Source organism: Thermobia domestica, chromosome 15, assembly GCF_964235325.1.
Source record: "Thermobia domestica chromosome 15, izTheDome1.hap1.1, whole genome shotgun sequence".
Classification (NCBI taxonomy): Eukaryota; Metazoa; Arthropoda; class Insecta; order Zygentoma; family Lepismatidae; genus Thermobia; species Thermobia domestica.
The window spans coordinates 75,809,839-75,826,012 of NC_137468.1; the positions used below are offsets into that span (position 1 = coordinate 75,809,839).

At 32.1% G+C, this 16,174-nt stretch overlaps 1 protein-coding gene across 3 annotated transcripts in view; it reads right to left on the bottom strand.

The window, feature by feature from the left end:
• Nucleotides 1-2,796: 2,796 nt before the first annotated feature.
• Nucleotides 2,797-16,174, bottom strand: part of LOC145671096 (anoctamin-7-like) — a 1,175,643-nt gene continuing 1,162,265 nt past the window's right edge. For all 3 annotated transcript variants that reach the window (XM_081739856.1, XM_081739857.1, XM_081739858.1), the window contains 3 exons: nucleotides 14,125-14,349; nucleotides 9,047-9,178; nucleotides 2,797-4,043 (listed from right to left, as the gene is read on the bottom strand). In XM_081739856.1, coding sequence (XP_081595982.1) covers nucleotides 3,855-4,043; nucleotides 9,047-9,178; nucleotides 14,125-14,349 — 546 coding nt within the window. In that variant the 3' untranslated portion in view covers nucleotides 2,797-3,854. The remainder of the gene's footprint in view (nucleotides 4,044-9,046; nucleotides 9,179-14,124; nucleotides 14,350-16,174) is intronic.

Sequence of the window (16,174 nt, forward strand, 5' to 3'; positions counted from 1 at the left end):
CGTACATTATATTAATTCTGGAACTCTGAGACTCCCTAAGAAATATGATGATGCCTAAGAAATATGATTTTAATATATTTATGTGTATCCAACTTTACAGTAAAATATAACTAAAATTTACATCGTGGAGAGAAGGGGTTAGAAATGGTGGGGGAGAAAAGAACACTTCTACATATTATTGAGGAGAGGAAGAGAAACTGGTTGGGACACATTGCCTAAGAAGAAATTGTATCATGAGGGACGTCCTAGAGGGTATGCTGGTGGGAAGGAGAGGGAGGGAGCGAAAGAGACTACAATTAATGGATGATATAAAAACAGAAAGATCATACGTGAAGATAAAGAGGTTAGCGGAGGACCGTGGAGCATGCAAGCTGCTCACCTGCGGCAAGTGACCTGCCAATCAATTGAATAAAAGAATTAAATTAAGGTTGTGATGCGACGTTACCGTGTGGTTAAGGGGTGTGGGTAAGGAAACTCACTGCAGTGCGAATATATAGGCAGGTGAAACATGTGGCAAGATCGCAGTCCTTTCATTTGCTAACAGTACTTAAAGGGAATACGGAGTGTTGCCTTTAAACACCATCAAGTTTGCCATACGCTTTAAACAACAGCACATTGCAGTCCTTACATATCTCCATATCTTAAGGTCCACTACAGACATTGTTCGGAAGGTATGGATATTGTTTATAAATTTTATTATCTTGTCTAATGCTCCTTAGTTTCCATGTTGATTGTATTGCCTGTTATAGTTACTGATTTCATGCTAAGTTTTTGTTGATAGTTATGTTCTTTCGTCATTTCAATAATTTCATATGTGACGAAATTTTATTTTTACTTTCATACTAACGATCACTTCTGAATATCTATGATTTATCTCACTGGGAGAAAGTGTATATATATATATATATATATATATATATATATATATATATATATATATAGAGAGAGAGAGAGAGAGAGAGAGAGAGAGAGAGAGATAGATATAGATAGATAGATATAGCTATAAAACAAAACTTGTTTTGCAAAATTAGTAATTTAGTGAAGAATTCATTTCAATTACTGCACTTCCGCTCAATAAAGGACTAAATCTAAGGTAATTTCATTTACATCTGTCAATATTTAAAGTATTATGTAAGAAATGTAACCAATAACAAATATATATTGCTAAGCTACATTGCAATCCCTATTCTTTTACTGTCACAGTAGCTTTAAATACATCTAAATTATAGTCTTGTATTCAACAGAAATCTAAATTAAATGGAATAATTTGATATTGGATTATTTTTTTTAAAGTAAACTTTTCACCGTAAAGTTCGTGATTTAAGATAATGATGTTATATGTAACCTATGGAACAGTTGCAAAGTGTTAGCTTGTACGTACAAAGATCCAGATCTATTTTAACATACCGTATAGGAAGTACCGATTGTTCTTTTACGAGAGTTTAGTTAATGGTAAATGAAGAGAATTAATAAAAAAGACAATGGAATGTTATGGTAATGGTATAAGAATTCGTGCTGCGATTAGAAGTATGCAATGAATTTATTTAAATAAATCACGACAAATTAAATGATGGAAGATGTATATGTATTTATTGAATTATATGAAATGAAGTATTATAAATAGTGTTTTCCTTTGTCTCTACAGTCATTTTCAGACTTCTTTTTTAACCTTCCCGCAATTACTTTTATTAATATTAATTGTGATGTTATCTTACATGTACAGGCCCTATTTATCTTATCAATTTATTTAATTCCCATGAATGTTCTTCCACTCTATGCCATGTATATTCTTTGGCTAATATAATTATTATATTGAGTGCTTAATTATTAAAACAAAACTTATACTTTCTTCAAAACTTATTTTATAATTCTAGAATCATTTATATTGCAATTTTGTACAAATATAATGCTTCGCTCGAGGAAAGGGTGTCTGTCTTGATTCCGTATCTACTTATCTTTAATATTTGAGACAGTAGGAAATGTTTTACTAATTCCTAAAAATTGTAGATTAAATTTTTAGGAATTAGTGCAAATAAGAACCATTCGGAACTAGGATTGGTTTTTAAGACGTTGATGAAAATAAACCATATTTTTGTAATTACTTCGAATCTATAGTAGAGGGCAATCGTGCTTTCGAAGATGTCCAAAACCTATGAGATGGAAGAAAAGACCAAGATGTTGAAGGGAAGAAATATAGTCCAAACTCATGTATCAGAAGAATTCAAAACTAAAGTGGCGATTCTAGATATAATCCCGTGACTTGAAACATTCGCTTCTGATGAAAGAAACTGAAAATTATCGCAATGGAAAAGCGCATTATACAAGGAACGAATGAAAACTCGAACAAGAGAATGGCAACATAATTCCATTCAATCTGCCAAGTGATATGGATGACAATAAGAAAAATATACCTGATCTTGAATTTGAGAAATATGATGACAGTAGTACAAGGGACAAATTTGAAGATGGAGAAGAACCAGATGATGCTGTCATGAAGAAACCAACCTTCGAGTTGAAACAACACGAAGATTCTGAAATAGTAATGCAACATAAAAGGAATCAGAGAAGGACATTAAATGAGGAAAGAATGAGAATGATACATCAAGGAAAGTTTCAAGCATCTATCTCGATGTCCAATCTTTTGTGTAAACTTTTCTGAAAATTGGAAGCATGCGTAATATAGTAATGCATCGTTTGTTTTCATATTGAACCACTCTGCTCTTTCAACTGAATTGCATTCTTATTTCAGGCACGATGTCATTCACAGACTACAGGGACTAAAATAAAAGAGCATGATAGGTTTATATAACTTAAATCCATTTATTAATATCTACTCTACAGTCATGAATAATAAGAAGCTTTGTACATGTTAGGCCAGTCTGAATATGAGTTCTGCCAAAGTATGTATGGTACAGATATATACACACAGCAGCAAAACCCCTGGTCTTCTAAGATCCAAAGATAAAATATATTTATGTATATTCTTTTTTACATATATTCACAGAATGTATTATAAAAAAAGAGAACAACAACAACTTAACTGTTAACACTATTTTTTTTACAGTATGGACACATTATTTCGAAATTAACTTATTACCATTTCATACGATATGTCTTCTTCATACTTCTCAAATTTCTACCGTAAAAGAGTAGAAAAAAACTTGCGTTTCCTTGGAATGATTTCGTTCTTAACAATTGTTTATACAATAGTCAAAAAAATTATACAGCACATTCACCCGTAGTACTTTTTTAAATATTTTGAATTGCAAGTGAGAATCGCTTGCCTTCAGTCACAAAGAACATTTTATTAAAGCTTGCCACAGACAGAAAATGGAGGAATAAAACATAACATTTCATTTTGTTTTAAATATCTATATCTTGTTGTTTGTAAGGAGTAATAAAAACTTACTTTCTACGCTTTAAGCAAAGTTATGATGTCATAACACCAGCGCGGTTAAAGAGTAATTGATTACATTTATTTATTACTTTGTTCCTGTCTTTCACATGGGAATGATGGAATGAATGAAAGAAATAGATATAGTATAGAGAGACAATAGAATAGAATTTCAAAATCTACCTTACATATTAATTGATATATAATGTATGCATATGTATTAATTAGAATCGTAATTGAAGAAGTTGCTTTTGGTAAAATAGTTATTTTTTGTTTTACATTTCAGATGGCAGGATTCAATTACATTTGTTTTATGTTCGCAATCAGATTCAGTAAAATTTTCTTGTATTGCGTTATATAATCGAAATTCTCTTGCTTTCAGAGATTCTTTCAAGATGAGATCTTAGCTGCCAAGAAAAAAATCTTAATAGTTGTTTGTTCATTTGGTAGCCACGTTGCATCATGTTTGTCCTTTTTCTTCCGCGGGAGGTTGAGTTGTTGAAGAAGATTCTTCTAGTTTTGGAGGAGGAGGAAGGTTTTCAGGAGGTAACACTGAACCATACATAGCTCCAAGATCAGAAGTAAGGTCCAATGCCATACCTCCATTTGGAATTAGGTCATCCTCTTCATCGTCCTTTCGTGCTGCGACCTAAAAGAAAGACATGATTGAATAAAGAATTAAAGTTAGGGTAACAAGAAACATAAGTTTTATTATGAATAACTAAGATTCCAAGGTTTCCCTTGAAATTTTAATCTGTCTTGTAAAAATTTCTTCAAATAGATCAACAATGATGTTCAGTTTCTAAATGACAGCAAACCGAAATGTGCTTGGGATCTAGTTATGTGTAGCAAACATGAAATTACTTTCCAAAACTTAAATGTACGGTGGTTTTAGAGCTAGTTTCAGATCTTTATTCTTGTGAGTTTGAAAAACCTAGTGTCTACAAACAATACACAATATAAATAATTTAGTTTAGTGATTTGAAATTGATAATTATCTTCCTCTGTAGCTAATACGTATTTTGAACTTTGGATACCTCTATTTATTGATTACGATGTTTCAATGTTGATTTTATATGGACTGTTTACCAAACGCTGCCTAAAAGTCAAGGTCACGTTTCTTGAAATGAGTTCAACTACACAATGACAAACCATAATTACAATAAATATATGGTGGATATTAAATTTCAACATGTAGCATTTAAAACACGGCTTGTACTACAGGAAATATTATCCATGTTTGATTTAGGTCTGATCATTAGATCTGAGTATCTAGATTTGACTGGCTTCTTTTACTGATAAGCTTCTTTTGACACATAACTGTGAGACATGTGCTGACAATGAGCCAGGGAAGTCGTCCTGTATCTTTGCTTTATAATCACCGTATTTATAAAAACTGTCTTTTATCAAAAACCAAAATACTTATGGATAAAATATATGAGTAGGTTTGTTCCTGCTTCTAATTGAAGAGAAGCGATGTTAGAATTTCCTAAGATTTGCTAAATCACCCTTAAGACTAATTACTAAAACAATCATTTCTCTCTAAACATAACATAAAGAACTTATCACTTGTGTTCATTTTGAAGCAAGGAAAATTTTCTGCAGTTATGTAAAATAAAATTAAGTTCTATTTGTCGATAAATGTACGCACTTTGTTAGCATGAACAATAATATACATTCATTTGAAACTATCATTTCAAGATAGATACCCTTTCTGACTTTTTCCCTTTCTCTGCAACCTAACAATGCTACATTTAAAAAAAAAATTGAAGATAAAAGGCAGCCTGAGACTGAAGAAAGTTTAACGTGAGAATCAGAACTCTTCCCATCAATATAAAGGAAAAACATATATAACGTATGGTAGCAAATTCGGAGATTCGGCTAAACTTTAGATATTAGATACTATACCATCCATCTCAGTAATGGTAGGAACTTTATCTCTGTCTGTTTCAATTTGATTCCTTAATTCATGTATTTAATTAGATTTTTAAAAGTTAATCAATCTACCCAATAAGTTCACTGTATAAAGACTTCTCTAAGATTAAAAAAATCTTTGCTTGAACTTTGGAAGAATATTAAACTCAAACATGCTGTTATTATGGCAGTCAAAGACGATAAAAGTAAGTTTGAACTGCCCTCTCCCACTCCTCAAAGACTTGTTCACAAGTAAATCATGGAACACGACTTCTCAGTAAATCTGTCGAACATTGTATAGCTTTAAATATCTATAGCAATAACAATGCTTGCAATAATCACTAGGATCACAAAAATATTATTAATAATAATAATTCTGAAAAGTTAGGAGGGAACTTTCGTTACAAAGATAGACATAGGATGTATGACATAACCATATCTCCCACTTCTATTTCGAACTATTAATAAACACTCATGAGCATAAAATGTACAAAACCACGAAAAGTGTTGTATAACCTAAGAATACATAAATAACAAGTGACCTCAATTCACACATGAAAGGTATAGTAAGTACAATCGAATCTGGCGCCACTTGAAATTAATTACGTAGCAGTTGTCAATAGAATGGTCAAGTTAGGCATCCTTTCCTTTTATCTCAGTTCTAATCGAAATACTGTTTTATTATTCGTATTATAGCTTTAGTGCTCTTGAGCCCTAAAAAATACTTTGTAGAGTTTTAAAAATGTATGATGCTTGTTTTGAAAGTAGTATATCTACCTGTGAAGCATATATTGTAGCGGTATGAAGATTGCATCGTTGCGTTGCATCCCTCTTCATACGAAATATCCACTTCATTCCGTCACTCTCGACAGCGCCACGCGGCGGTCAAAGTGCACACTCAATTGAGATGGTAAACTCTGATGTGAGGAGCGTATGAGTAATCGTTCATTCGTTTGTTTTTCAGGGCGTGTCAGTAATGAATGTCTGAGGCAATATGTGTGCTACACAACGTCTAAAAGGACAGCACTTCAACAATGATACACTGTCATGAACGCCGATTATAAATTATATTCGTATGTTGATTGATAAAAGTAGTTTTTTATTCACGGGTTGGCAACGCTGGAATACTAAATGAGAAGTGCATCATAGTCATATATCTCAGACGTATAGTATTTCTGAAGAGCTATTCTAAATTAAAATTATTAATAGTAATTTACTTGCTTATTTTTTAAATGAGATCAAATTTGAACCCATTATATCATTAATGCTTTATTCCGCTACATCAGTTACCAGTTAAATATCAAATCACTCAATGTTATGTTCATATTGTATGTAATATTATTAACTGGACATTGTTTTTAAAATCAGTGTCAGTAAATATAGAAAATCAATCGAAGATATTAAAAGTTACACGTTATATTAATAACTATGTTTTATTTAGTTTTAAATCAATTCTGGAGACATTACATACATTATGCTATTTTTTGTCGTCAGAGTTATTGAGACTAAATCCATTTTTGTAAAATACATAAATTACAAGTATATACATTGTAAAGCATGTAATTATTTTGGAAGAATCCTTCCAGCCATTGTTAAAACAGTTGATTAGTTTATTAATGAAGCCATTACAAGCTATATTATTATCCAGTATTTTATAAATCTTTATTACTTGGTATATGAATTCCGACAGATGGACTACGACAACCAAAAGTTACTCTCCTTTTAAAAGAAGAAAGCTAGTGCAATGAAAATACTTATAAACCATTTTATCAGCAGTTTTCTTTGAAGTTATAAATTCAGACATAAATAATTGTTAAATAGTAATAATTATTCATACTTAATAAAATTAAATGAGTAAGCTTACAAACTACTTCGAAATTATAACATAAAATTACATGCATAGAAAGGGTTTTGCGTAGAGGCAAATTGTGAAACATTATTTAGTATACTTACACCAAATAGTATATCATAAATGAAGACAAAATGTAATATTTTCTTTGATTTATCAAAAGCTTTCGATCTAGTCTCGTATACTTTTAGAAAATGAAGAAAGCTATGAAATGAAATTATTGAATTATATAGATATATCACAGGAATTTAAGGAGCTTCGGTATTTGTGGCGTATCATATAGAGTACCACAAGGATTGGTATTAAGACCAGTACTTCTTATTGTTTATTGATATCAATAATGTTACTACCAGAAAATTAACGTTTTTTAAAATATGATTCATGTTCCTTTTCCGTCGAAAATAGTTAACAAGAAATAAAATTAAGGCTTTGCAAGAACGCTTATCATACTGTTCGGAAGTTAACAAAATTAAGATGAATGTATATATGAAAGTAACCATATACTACCATCATATCTCAGAAACTGTAGCAATCTGATATTGAAAACATTCTTAAGTTTATTTCTAGTCTGTTTTTGTAATTGGTCTACACGAGATATACAAAGCACGTTTATTGGTTTCTTCTGTAATTTACAAGTAAACATATGGCAGACATGTAATAGGGTTGCTGCATCGTTTCATTAATACTAAATCGAAATCTAACAACGAAGGACAATATTACTTTCCAGCTATGTACAACTAGATTACCAAATTATCACATGCGATGTTTAAATGGGAGAAGTTGTGGCATTTTGTTAGCGATATTTTTAATAATGAACTTTGATGTTAGGTATTCCAACACCGAAAATTAGAGAGGATAGACTTTTGGAATAATATTTTCAATATATACTCGGTGTATTTACATATAACTCGCAACTTACTTTTATAAAGTTTCTGCACCTCAAGGAATTGATTTTCCTCACTTCAGCTCCATAAGGGCAAGGGACTCTTCAATCTATAATGATCAGTGATGGGAAAAATACTAGAAAAAATTAAGTCACTATCAATGGATATCAGTTTTCACAACTCGCTTCTCTCAGTACAATGTATGTATATTATTTTTGGCATACGTTGTATACTGTATAAACAGTTTTATTTGTTAAACGAACTGTATTTTTTTTCAAATTAGACAAAAATTGTACTGATTATAATTTAGTACTGAATCGGTAGTGACATAACTGCTATCAGCCAAATTTCCACATTAAGATGCCTAGATGTTTTGGTTGATATGAAGTTTTAGATTGGAAATTCTCATGTGCGATGTTCGTTGCTTACTTAAACATCTCATAAATTTGGAGCAAGCAGCATTGTATGGAGTGAAACGTGTGTGACAGAATATAAGTCATGCGACTGAAAATATGATGATATATAAGTACTGTCAATATCTAGACCCTAACGTTTGCTTCAATTTTGAAATATGTCTCTGACTAAAATTTTATTTCATTATTATTAATAGCCAAAACATTTTAAAGTAAATACTATTCAGATATTTCATATAAGTTCGTAATATTAGGATATAATAGTTAGGTGGATTTTATGGTTTTCAGTTGAGGGAAACGAAGTAACATTTGCTCATCTAAGGATTTAAATACATAAAGAGTATTCCTACTTTTATTTATTTTTTCTTTAGGGACAATTTCTCATAGTAAACTCAGGTAACAGGGAATACTTTTATCATCTTCCAATCTTGTTTAATTTATACTATAGTTACATCAAGTATAGCTAACATGAATATGTAATTCTATACATTAATAGTAACATACTATTAATTAGATTATGAGATTAAATTATAGAATTATATATCTAAATTTTAAAATTATTGGAAATAGACTTACGAATTTATATTCGTACCTTCATGATGGTATCAGAATCTTGTAGCGCTTGTTTGGCAAGGTACCTCTCACGTTTTATTTTTAATTCCAAACTTTCTGGAATGTCAGGTACTAACACATCTATTAAGCGGCATATTCCAAACACAACATGCTGAAAATAAACGTTAATATTATAAACTATTATATTAAAACCTGGGCTTCTATTAAATTTAAATTTTAGAATTTAGTATATTCATTATGTAACTTATTTTTGTCTTTATAACATATTTATTCTCAGTCTTCACTTATAACACTTTGTATAATATAAACCTATTACTAAAATACGTTGTGAAGTTCTGAATTTCTTATCCTATTCGTTCCATGTTTCACAACTTCCTGAGATATCGCCTTTAATTAAGCCCCTGATTTGGTCACAAGTTTATTTTGTGGTGCAATATTTAAACAAATGATCGATTTTACGCAATTGAAACATCGTGCGCCCTTCGCTCGATAAGCGTTCCATTCATGATACACATAACGGAATTATATTATCTGCGAAAAGCTATACCAAAACTTATTTTCGGTCTGTGTCTGTCTTAAGAATGGTCATGTTTGGTTCCATATTTGTGCTGGATGCATGAAACCTCTAATCCTGTTTAATTGCTGATCTTCCACTTGGCACTTAAATTCAGGACTGAGGTGAAAACATAGGCTCTCCTTCTCAATAAGTTCCATTTTGATCTCCAGAGCCTTGTTTAAGGTTAAGTTTGTTACTGATAATTTAAAATAGAGGTCTCATCGATCTGGAAAAGTCAGGGAATTAAGCTCGTTCGCAAAACGTTCTGGAAAAAGCAGGCAATTTCATGAAAATTTTAAAAAACTGTACAAGGTTTCCTTTTTTCCTTTAGAAAACTTGAGAATTGTAGGTCTGCTGGATTTCAAACTTTCCCTACCTGACTACTTGGAATTGAATATTTTACAAAATAAATTAGATTGTCTTGCAAACCTGCCTACACACACACTATATACATGTACGTGCTGATCGGGTAAAATATATTTGCTTTCATATACATATAGACCTGTAAAGTTTGAAGAATTTCAATATGAGGAGTTAAAAATTCGAGATAAATCACAACAATAAAACAAAAAAGGATTATGCAAATCAGAAGATTATCACCAAGGACGTAAGACTTTAGAAGAATAGTTAATTAGTCAATTGTATGGATTTGTAAGAACTGTCAATGTTATTATGGCTACAGAGGTGAAAAAGGGAGAAATAGTTGTTGGAAATACAAATTGATTGTATGGTTTGAAGAAATGTTTCTGTATAGTATTGATATAACTGGCAGGGCTATAAAACTAGAGACGCGATGCTTAAAAGAGGAAGAGAAATTTTAATATTAAGTCGTGGTTGTTGGTTTACTTTCTTGTGATGTTGACTAATTGTTGGTAATTTCAATGCATTTTGTCTGAGAGTATTTGCGCAGCCTCGTTTATTGTAATAGTGTCTGATTGGTCATAAACAAATGGTTAAATGTTTCAGTGACCGAAATAAATGTTATTGGAACAAATTGCGTTTTTTCGATTGGGGACAAATGGTTTATTGTCGATTATACAAAGTAGACGTTGGTTTGTTTGTCTGGACAATTCAGGTTATGAAGTGTATGATGTAATATTTGCTATAGCACGAAATTATTGGATTCCAACATTGTGAATCACGTAAGTTATATATATATATTCTCCAGGATAGCATGGACAACCACAGTTGTTATGTTAATTTTGATCTGCTTACAATCTTGGTCCTTAATTTAGTTTTGTCCTTGGTATAGGGATAGCTTTGGTCATTTTTTGTCTTGCTTCCTACGGAAAACCTTAGTGGTTTAGTGAATTTTGTCGTGGATACCTTGATCATTCAATTAATTTCTATCCAACCATGGACGATCGTAATTTGCTTTTACCCTGCATAATCAGCAACTTTAATTCCTTTATTTACTTTTGCTTGAGTATTATAAACAAGCTTATCATTTTACTATTGTTCCCTGTATATGATTGACCTTAGTCTTTATTTTTTTGTCTCGTTTATCATGTACAACTTAGTAATTTATTTGTGCTATGCACATTGTATACACTTTAGGAATTTGTTTCTGTATACGTACCATGGTCAACTTTGGCAGGATGATCTGGTAACTCAGACAGACTCAATGACACACTCTATAGCACTACTGCAGCATCATCATTGCCGATGTAATGTTTCTTAATCTAAGAACCATGATTTCAATTTGAAACGTAATTTTAATGTTTGTTCATTTTTCCATATTGAAAAGTAATGTAGTGGTTTTGAACATAAGCCATACAAAACGATTTAACATAACACTGTTTGGTCTCAGAGGCATCTCTTACATCCTCACGGTAAGTCTTACAGCTCGTTATATTATATTTAATAATCCCTTATAAGAGAAAAGCGTCTTTTCATTTATGTGATTTTCCTGTATTTGTACTCCGAAAAACCTTGTAATTATCAGTCAGTTCAACGACTTGACACATACACAGATGGAAAAAATCTAAGTTTAGTAAGAAGAGAGAGAGAGAGAGAGAGAGAGAGAGAGAATCGTGTTTGTTAGTATTACATTAATAGCTTGATATATACTCTCTATGTATATGACGATGTTTCATCGCCTCCGGTCACACTGGGCTTGTTCAAGTCATGTGTCATGAACTTTGTAACAAGTTCCATCATAGCTGTATACAAATTTGAAGTTAGTCTTTTAGTTAATTCCTTATTATTCTGTTTATCGTGGACAACCTCAATTATTTGATCTATCCAGTATACCAAGGACGATTGAGTCAGGTTTTTTGTCCTTTTTTTTTATCATAGTAAACTTCGTTTACTTGTTTTTGTCCTGCGTATCATAATAATCTTAGTAGATATGTATCCATCCTGCGTACAGTGGAAAATATTAACCGTTCAATTTATGAATTTGCTTTCCGTATCACAAACAATCTTAGTCCTTTAATTTACTTCCGTTGCATCAGGGACAATATAGTTGATTTGAATCCTGCGTATTACACAATGACTTTGTCATTTAGTTCACTTTGTTCGGCATACAAAATTGTTCTTAATCATTTAGTTAATTTCTTGTAATGTATATCAAGAGCAAACTTGACCGTTTTAATTATTCTAACCAGCGTATCATGGACGACTAAGGTGTTTACTTTTGTCTTGTATATTATAGATAAACTTCAATTATTTCATTTATTTCTGCCCTTGTACAATGAAAGACACTAGTCACTTAATTTATTTATACCCTGCATTATACAGACAACCTTAGTCGTTTCATTTATTTTTGCTATGCGTACCATGGCAACCTTACGTGTTGATTTGTATCCTGCGCACCAAAGATGTCCTCAGTCGTTATTTGTTTTGTTCTGCATACAATGTCAACCTTAGTCCAACCAACTAATGTCAATGTCAACCAACTAATACAATTTTGGTTAATTTTTCATCCGGTGTAACACGTATAACCTTAGTCATTTAATATACTTTTTGAAACCATAACATTGATAATCGAAGATGTTTAATGAACCCTTGTCCTATATACCATAGGCAACTTTAAAAAAATATTCCTATCGTGTATTTTCTACAATATTAATTGCTGATTTTTTTGACATATACTTTGGTGGCTTTAATTATTTATTTTTTGTGTACCATAGAGTACTTTATTATTTGTAAGTTCTTTATTCTTTTAAGTACGATGGATAACCATGATTTTTTGTTTTTGTGGTGCTTATCACATCTTATTCTTTTATCTTTGTCGTGTATAGCATGGACGACATTAGTTGTTTATTATTCCTGTGTACCATGGATGTTCATAGTTATTTTAATGTTTGTTCTGCTACATTAGCCGTTTAATTACATTAGTAGTTTAACTGATGCTACGTACCATGGACAACTTGGCTTGTCAAGTTTATTTGTATTCCGCGTACTAAGGTTATCCATAATGTTTTAGTAATATTCCAATCATTTAATAAAAACATTCTTTTCTACGTATACATACTTTCAAAAAGTGAATCATCAAAGCGCAATGAATTGAAAAATGCCGTATGTATTACTTTAAACAAATGAACACATTGAATATTCAAAATTTTAACGAATATTTGGCATCCTTAATTGCTTGATTAAAAAATACATATGAATGGGCTTAATCTAATCTAGTATGTATTAAAACTACTTAACTGTTGTAATAGTATACAGAAAAAACCTTTTTTATATCACAATATTGTTTATAATTTGTTACATTACGAGTAACATATAGGAAAGCAACAATCCTTATACTAAAATATTGTTTGTAAAAGCTTAATTAGTTTTGTTTGTTTGTTTCTTTGCTTCATTTGGAGTTTAACGCTCCTTTTTAGTGTCGAGACTATATGACATGTAGATCTACAGTTTAAAATGGGACCCGAAGAATATGATCTCCCCGTGGTTATCAAACCAGGGCCTCTTGCATTGGGGGCTTGCACACATGGCGTCACTTGCGTGAGCAGAATTACATGTATTACATGTAAAATTTAGTTGTAGAGGGCTGAGCTGTCAATAACACGCGTATTCTACAAAAAAAGAAAGGGAAAAGAAAAAAAGAATGAAAGAGAAAGATTTTAATTGTCTTGTTTGTGAACATTCATGGGAAACACCATTGAAGGTAAGTGTTCATGAAAATGGCAAGACACGATGTAATTTGTTTAGAAAATGAGGGGAAGTCTATTTCAAAGAAAAGGAACATCAGGCACATTACAAAGGAACAGTGATGTGAAATCTAAAGAATATTATTTCATTGTGCAATGTTTCTTATGACACGAAACTTACCTGTGCAGAGATTTTGATCATAGAAGTATATTAGGAACTTCAAGAACAAACGTTATTTCAATCTTCAAGATTCATACTTAAGAAAATATACCTGGATAGTTATTCCTTACTGACCCATCCTTATTACTTAAAGGCACTTCCCACTTCACGTTACCATGAAAGATTGAGTTCAGTATATACTTAGTTTTCTTACTGCTTTGAAAACAAATATATATTCTCCCTATAATTAATAAGTATTAAAATATCCAGATACTTACTTCGAATATAATAACAAATGCGAATCGTACTGCAAGAAGTCTCCAGAAGAAAGGTGTATGGTTGCCTTTATTGTCCCTGAAGCCTCGATATCTACAGATCTCAGCCATTGTGCCATTTGGTGAATATGCCAATGTAAAATTCACGTAGCCAACAAGATTCCAATCATACTCATATTGATATAGAAGTTTAGGCAGGAACTCGGACGTAAAGGCAATTAGGAAACCCTTTAAAAAATCAAATATATAAAATATTAAATTATAGGTGAATATGGTACAAAATAAATCAAATACTCGTATGTTTATCTGAAAAACTCTCAACTGTAAGCATCCTACGGATTTAAAGTTATATGTACTAAATAAAGAGTTACATAACATACATTAGGTTGTCACATTTGAAATTCTTGATCTTATTAAGGCCACTGAAACTTCAAAGAAATATGTCTTGCTGACGATTGACAGACATATGAATCATATACTTAATGATTGTTCGAATGTGGGTATGCTGTTGTATAATAATGTGCCATCAAAGTGAAACATTACAACAGAAAATGAGTTCTTATATATTTCAGTTTAACCTCCCATGATTATGCCCTGTTAGGCTAAGGGAGATGATTAAGGCAAGTGAATCATGATGGAAGAATTAGTGCAATGAATATGTGGGAGGAAACGGGAGTATTTGGAGAAAATCCACGCACTATAGGTAAGCGCTCTACTACTGAGCAACCGTACCCCCTTGTAGGAGTTCAAAATTGGCATTTCTGCTTGTAATGAGGTCGGAGAGACAATGTAGAGCCATTTTTTTTTCTGATGACGGGCTGGACAAGGCCTTCTTTATAGAGATGCGCCTTATTTCTTCAAAACCAGTCTGACCTACTTTGTGGCATTAGTTTTTCCTTGTTTTCTGCATTTACTAAGTTTATTCCAATATATTATAAACTGTTTCACTAAATGGTGCAATTTTGTTATGTGTGAGGTTTCAAAACAGTACACAGAGGTGTATCTCATACAATGCAATGTTGAAAGGTTAGGTAGTTACTGTCTTCGTTGCGTATGTACGCGCGAACACTTCAGTTAAGTCATTGATATTTTATACTCCCCAATCCAATGTATACTTGTTATTTTAAAACACAATTTGCAGGTTCATGAGATAAGATTAAACAATAATTCATAAACTGTTGAACTAAAAGTCTATCAAAAACATATTAGATCAAACAAATGTAACGCCTTTTTTATATGATTTCACAGATTGACCTGAAGGTAAGACTGAAGACCAAGGCATTTGAGTAATTGTGGAGACGAATTTGAAACTTAAAATTTGTGCATGTTATTGTCACCCTTACACTTACTTTACACCAGGCCCGTATCCAGGGGGGGGGGGTCTAGGGAGCGGAGCCCCCTAAATTTTGCTGCCCCTCTAACTTTTTCACGGTAGGCTTGCAAATGAACTATAATATTGTTGGATCGGACCCCCTTAACTTCAACCCCCCTACATTTTTGAGCTGGCTACCGGCCTGCTTTACACTGTTACACTTTAACACTTACAACACAAGAGGGATTTCGGGGCGTTAATTCAACCTTTGAGCAAGATATTATGTAAAAGTAAGCAGTTAACATGTGCATATACAAATAACTGAAAATATATAGGACTATATGCAGGGCCGTGCCGTGGAAAATCAGCGCCCGGGGCGAGAGTATACGACGGCGCCTCCATACATATATTCCAAGTAATTTTTCCTATCTTTTTTCCTTTTCTCCCTCGAATATTTCTCCTGCCTTACTTCGGCGCCCGGGGCCGTCGCCCCGCTCGCCCCCCGCATGGCACGGCCCTACCTATATGAACTTTGGAGATTAAAAACTCATCGACGAACTTCTGCGTTCGCCACTGCTTACAACTAGTATTACTAATACTACAATTACTACTAACCAAATTATACTGTACCTAACTAAATGAAGATAAAACGAATCATTAGTGGTTATAAACGTCTATGTTATTATTCACATCTATTAGAGCTGCCTGAAGAGCACTGTTTTCCAGAACCGTTTTTAACTT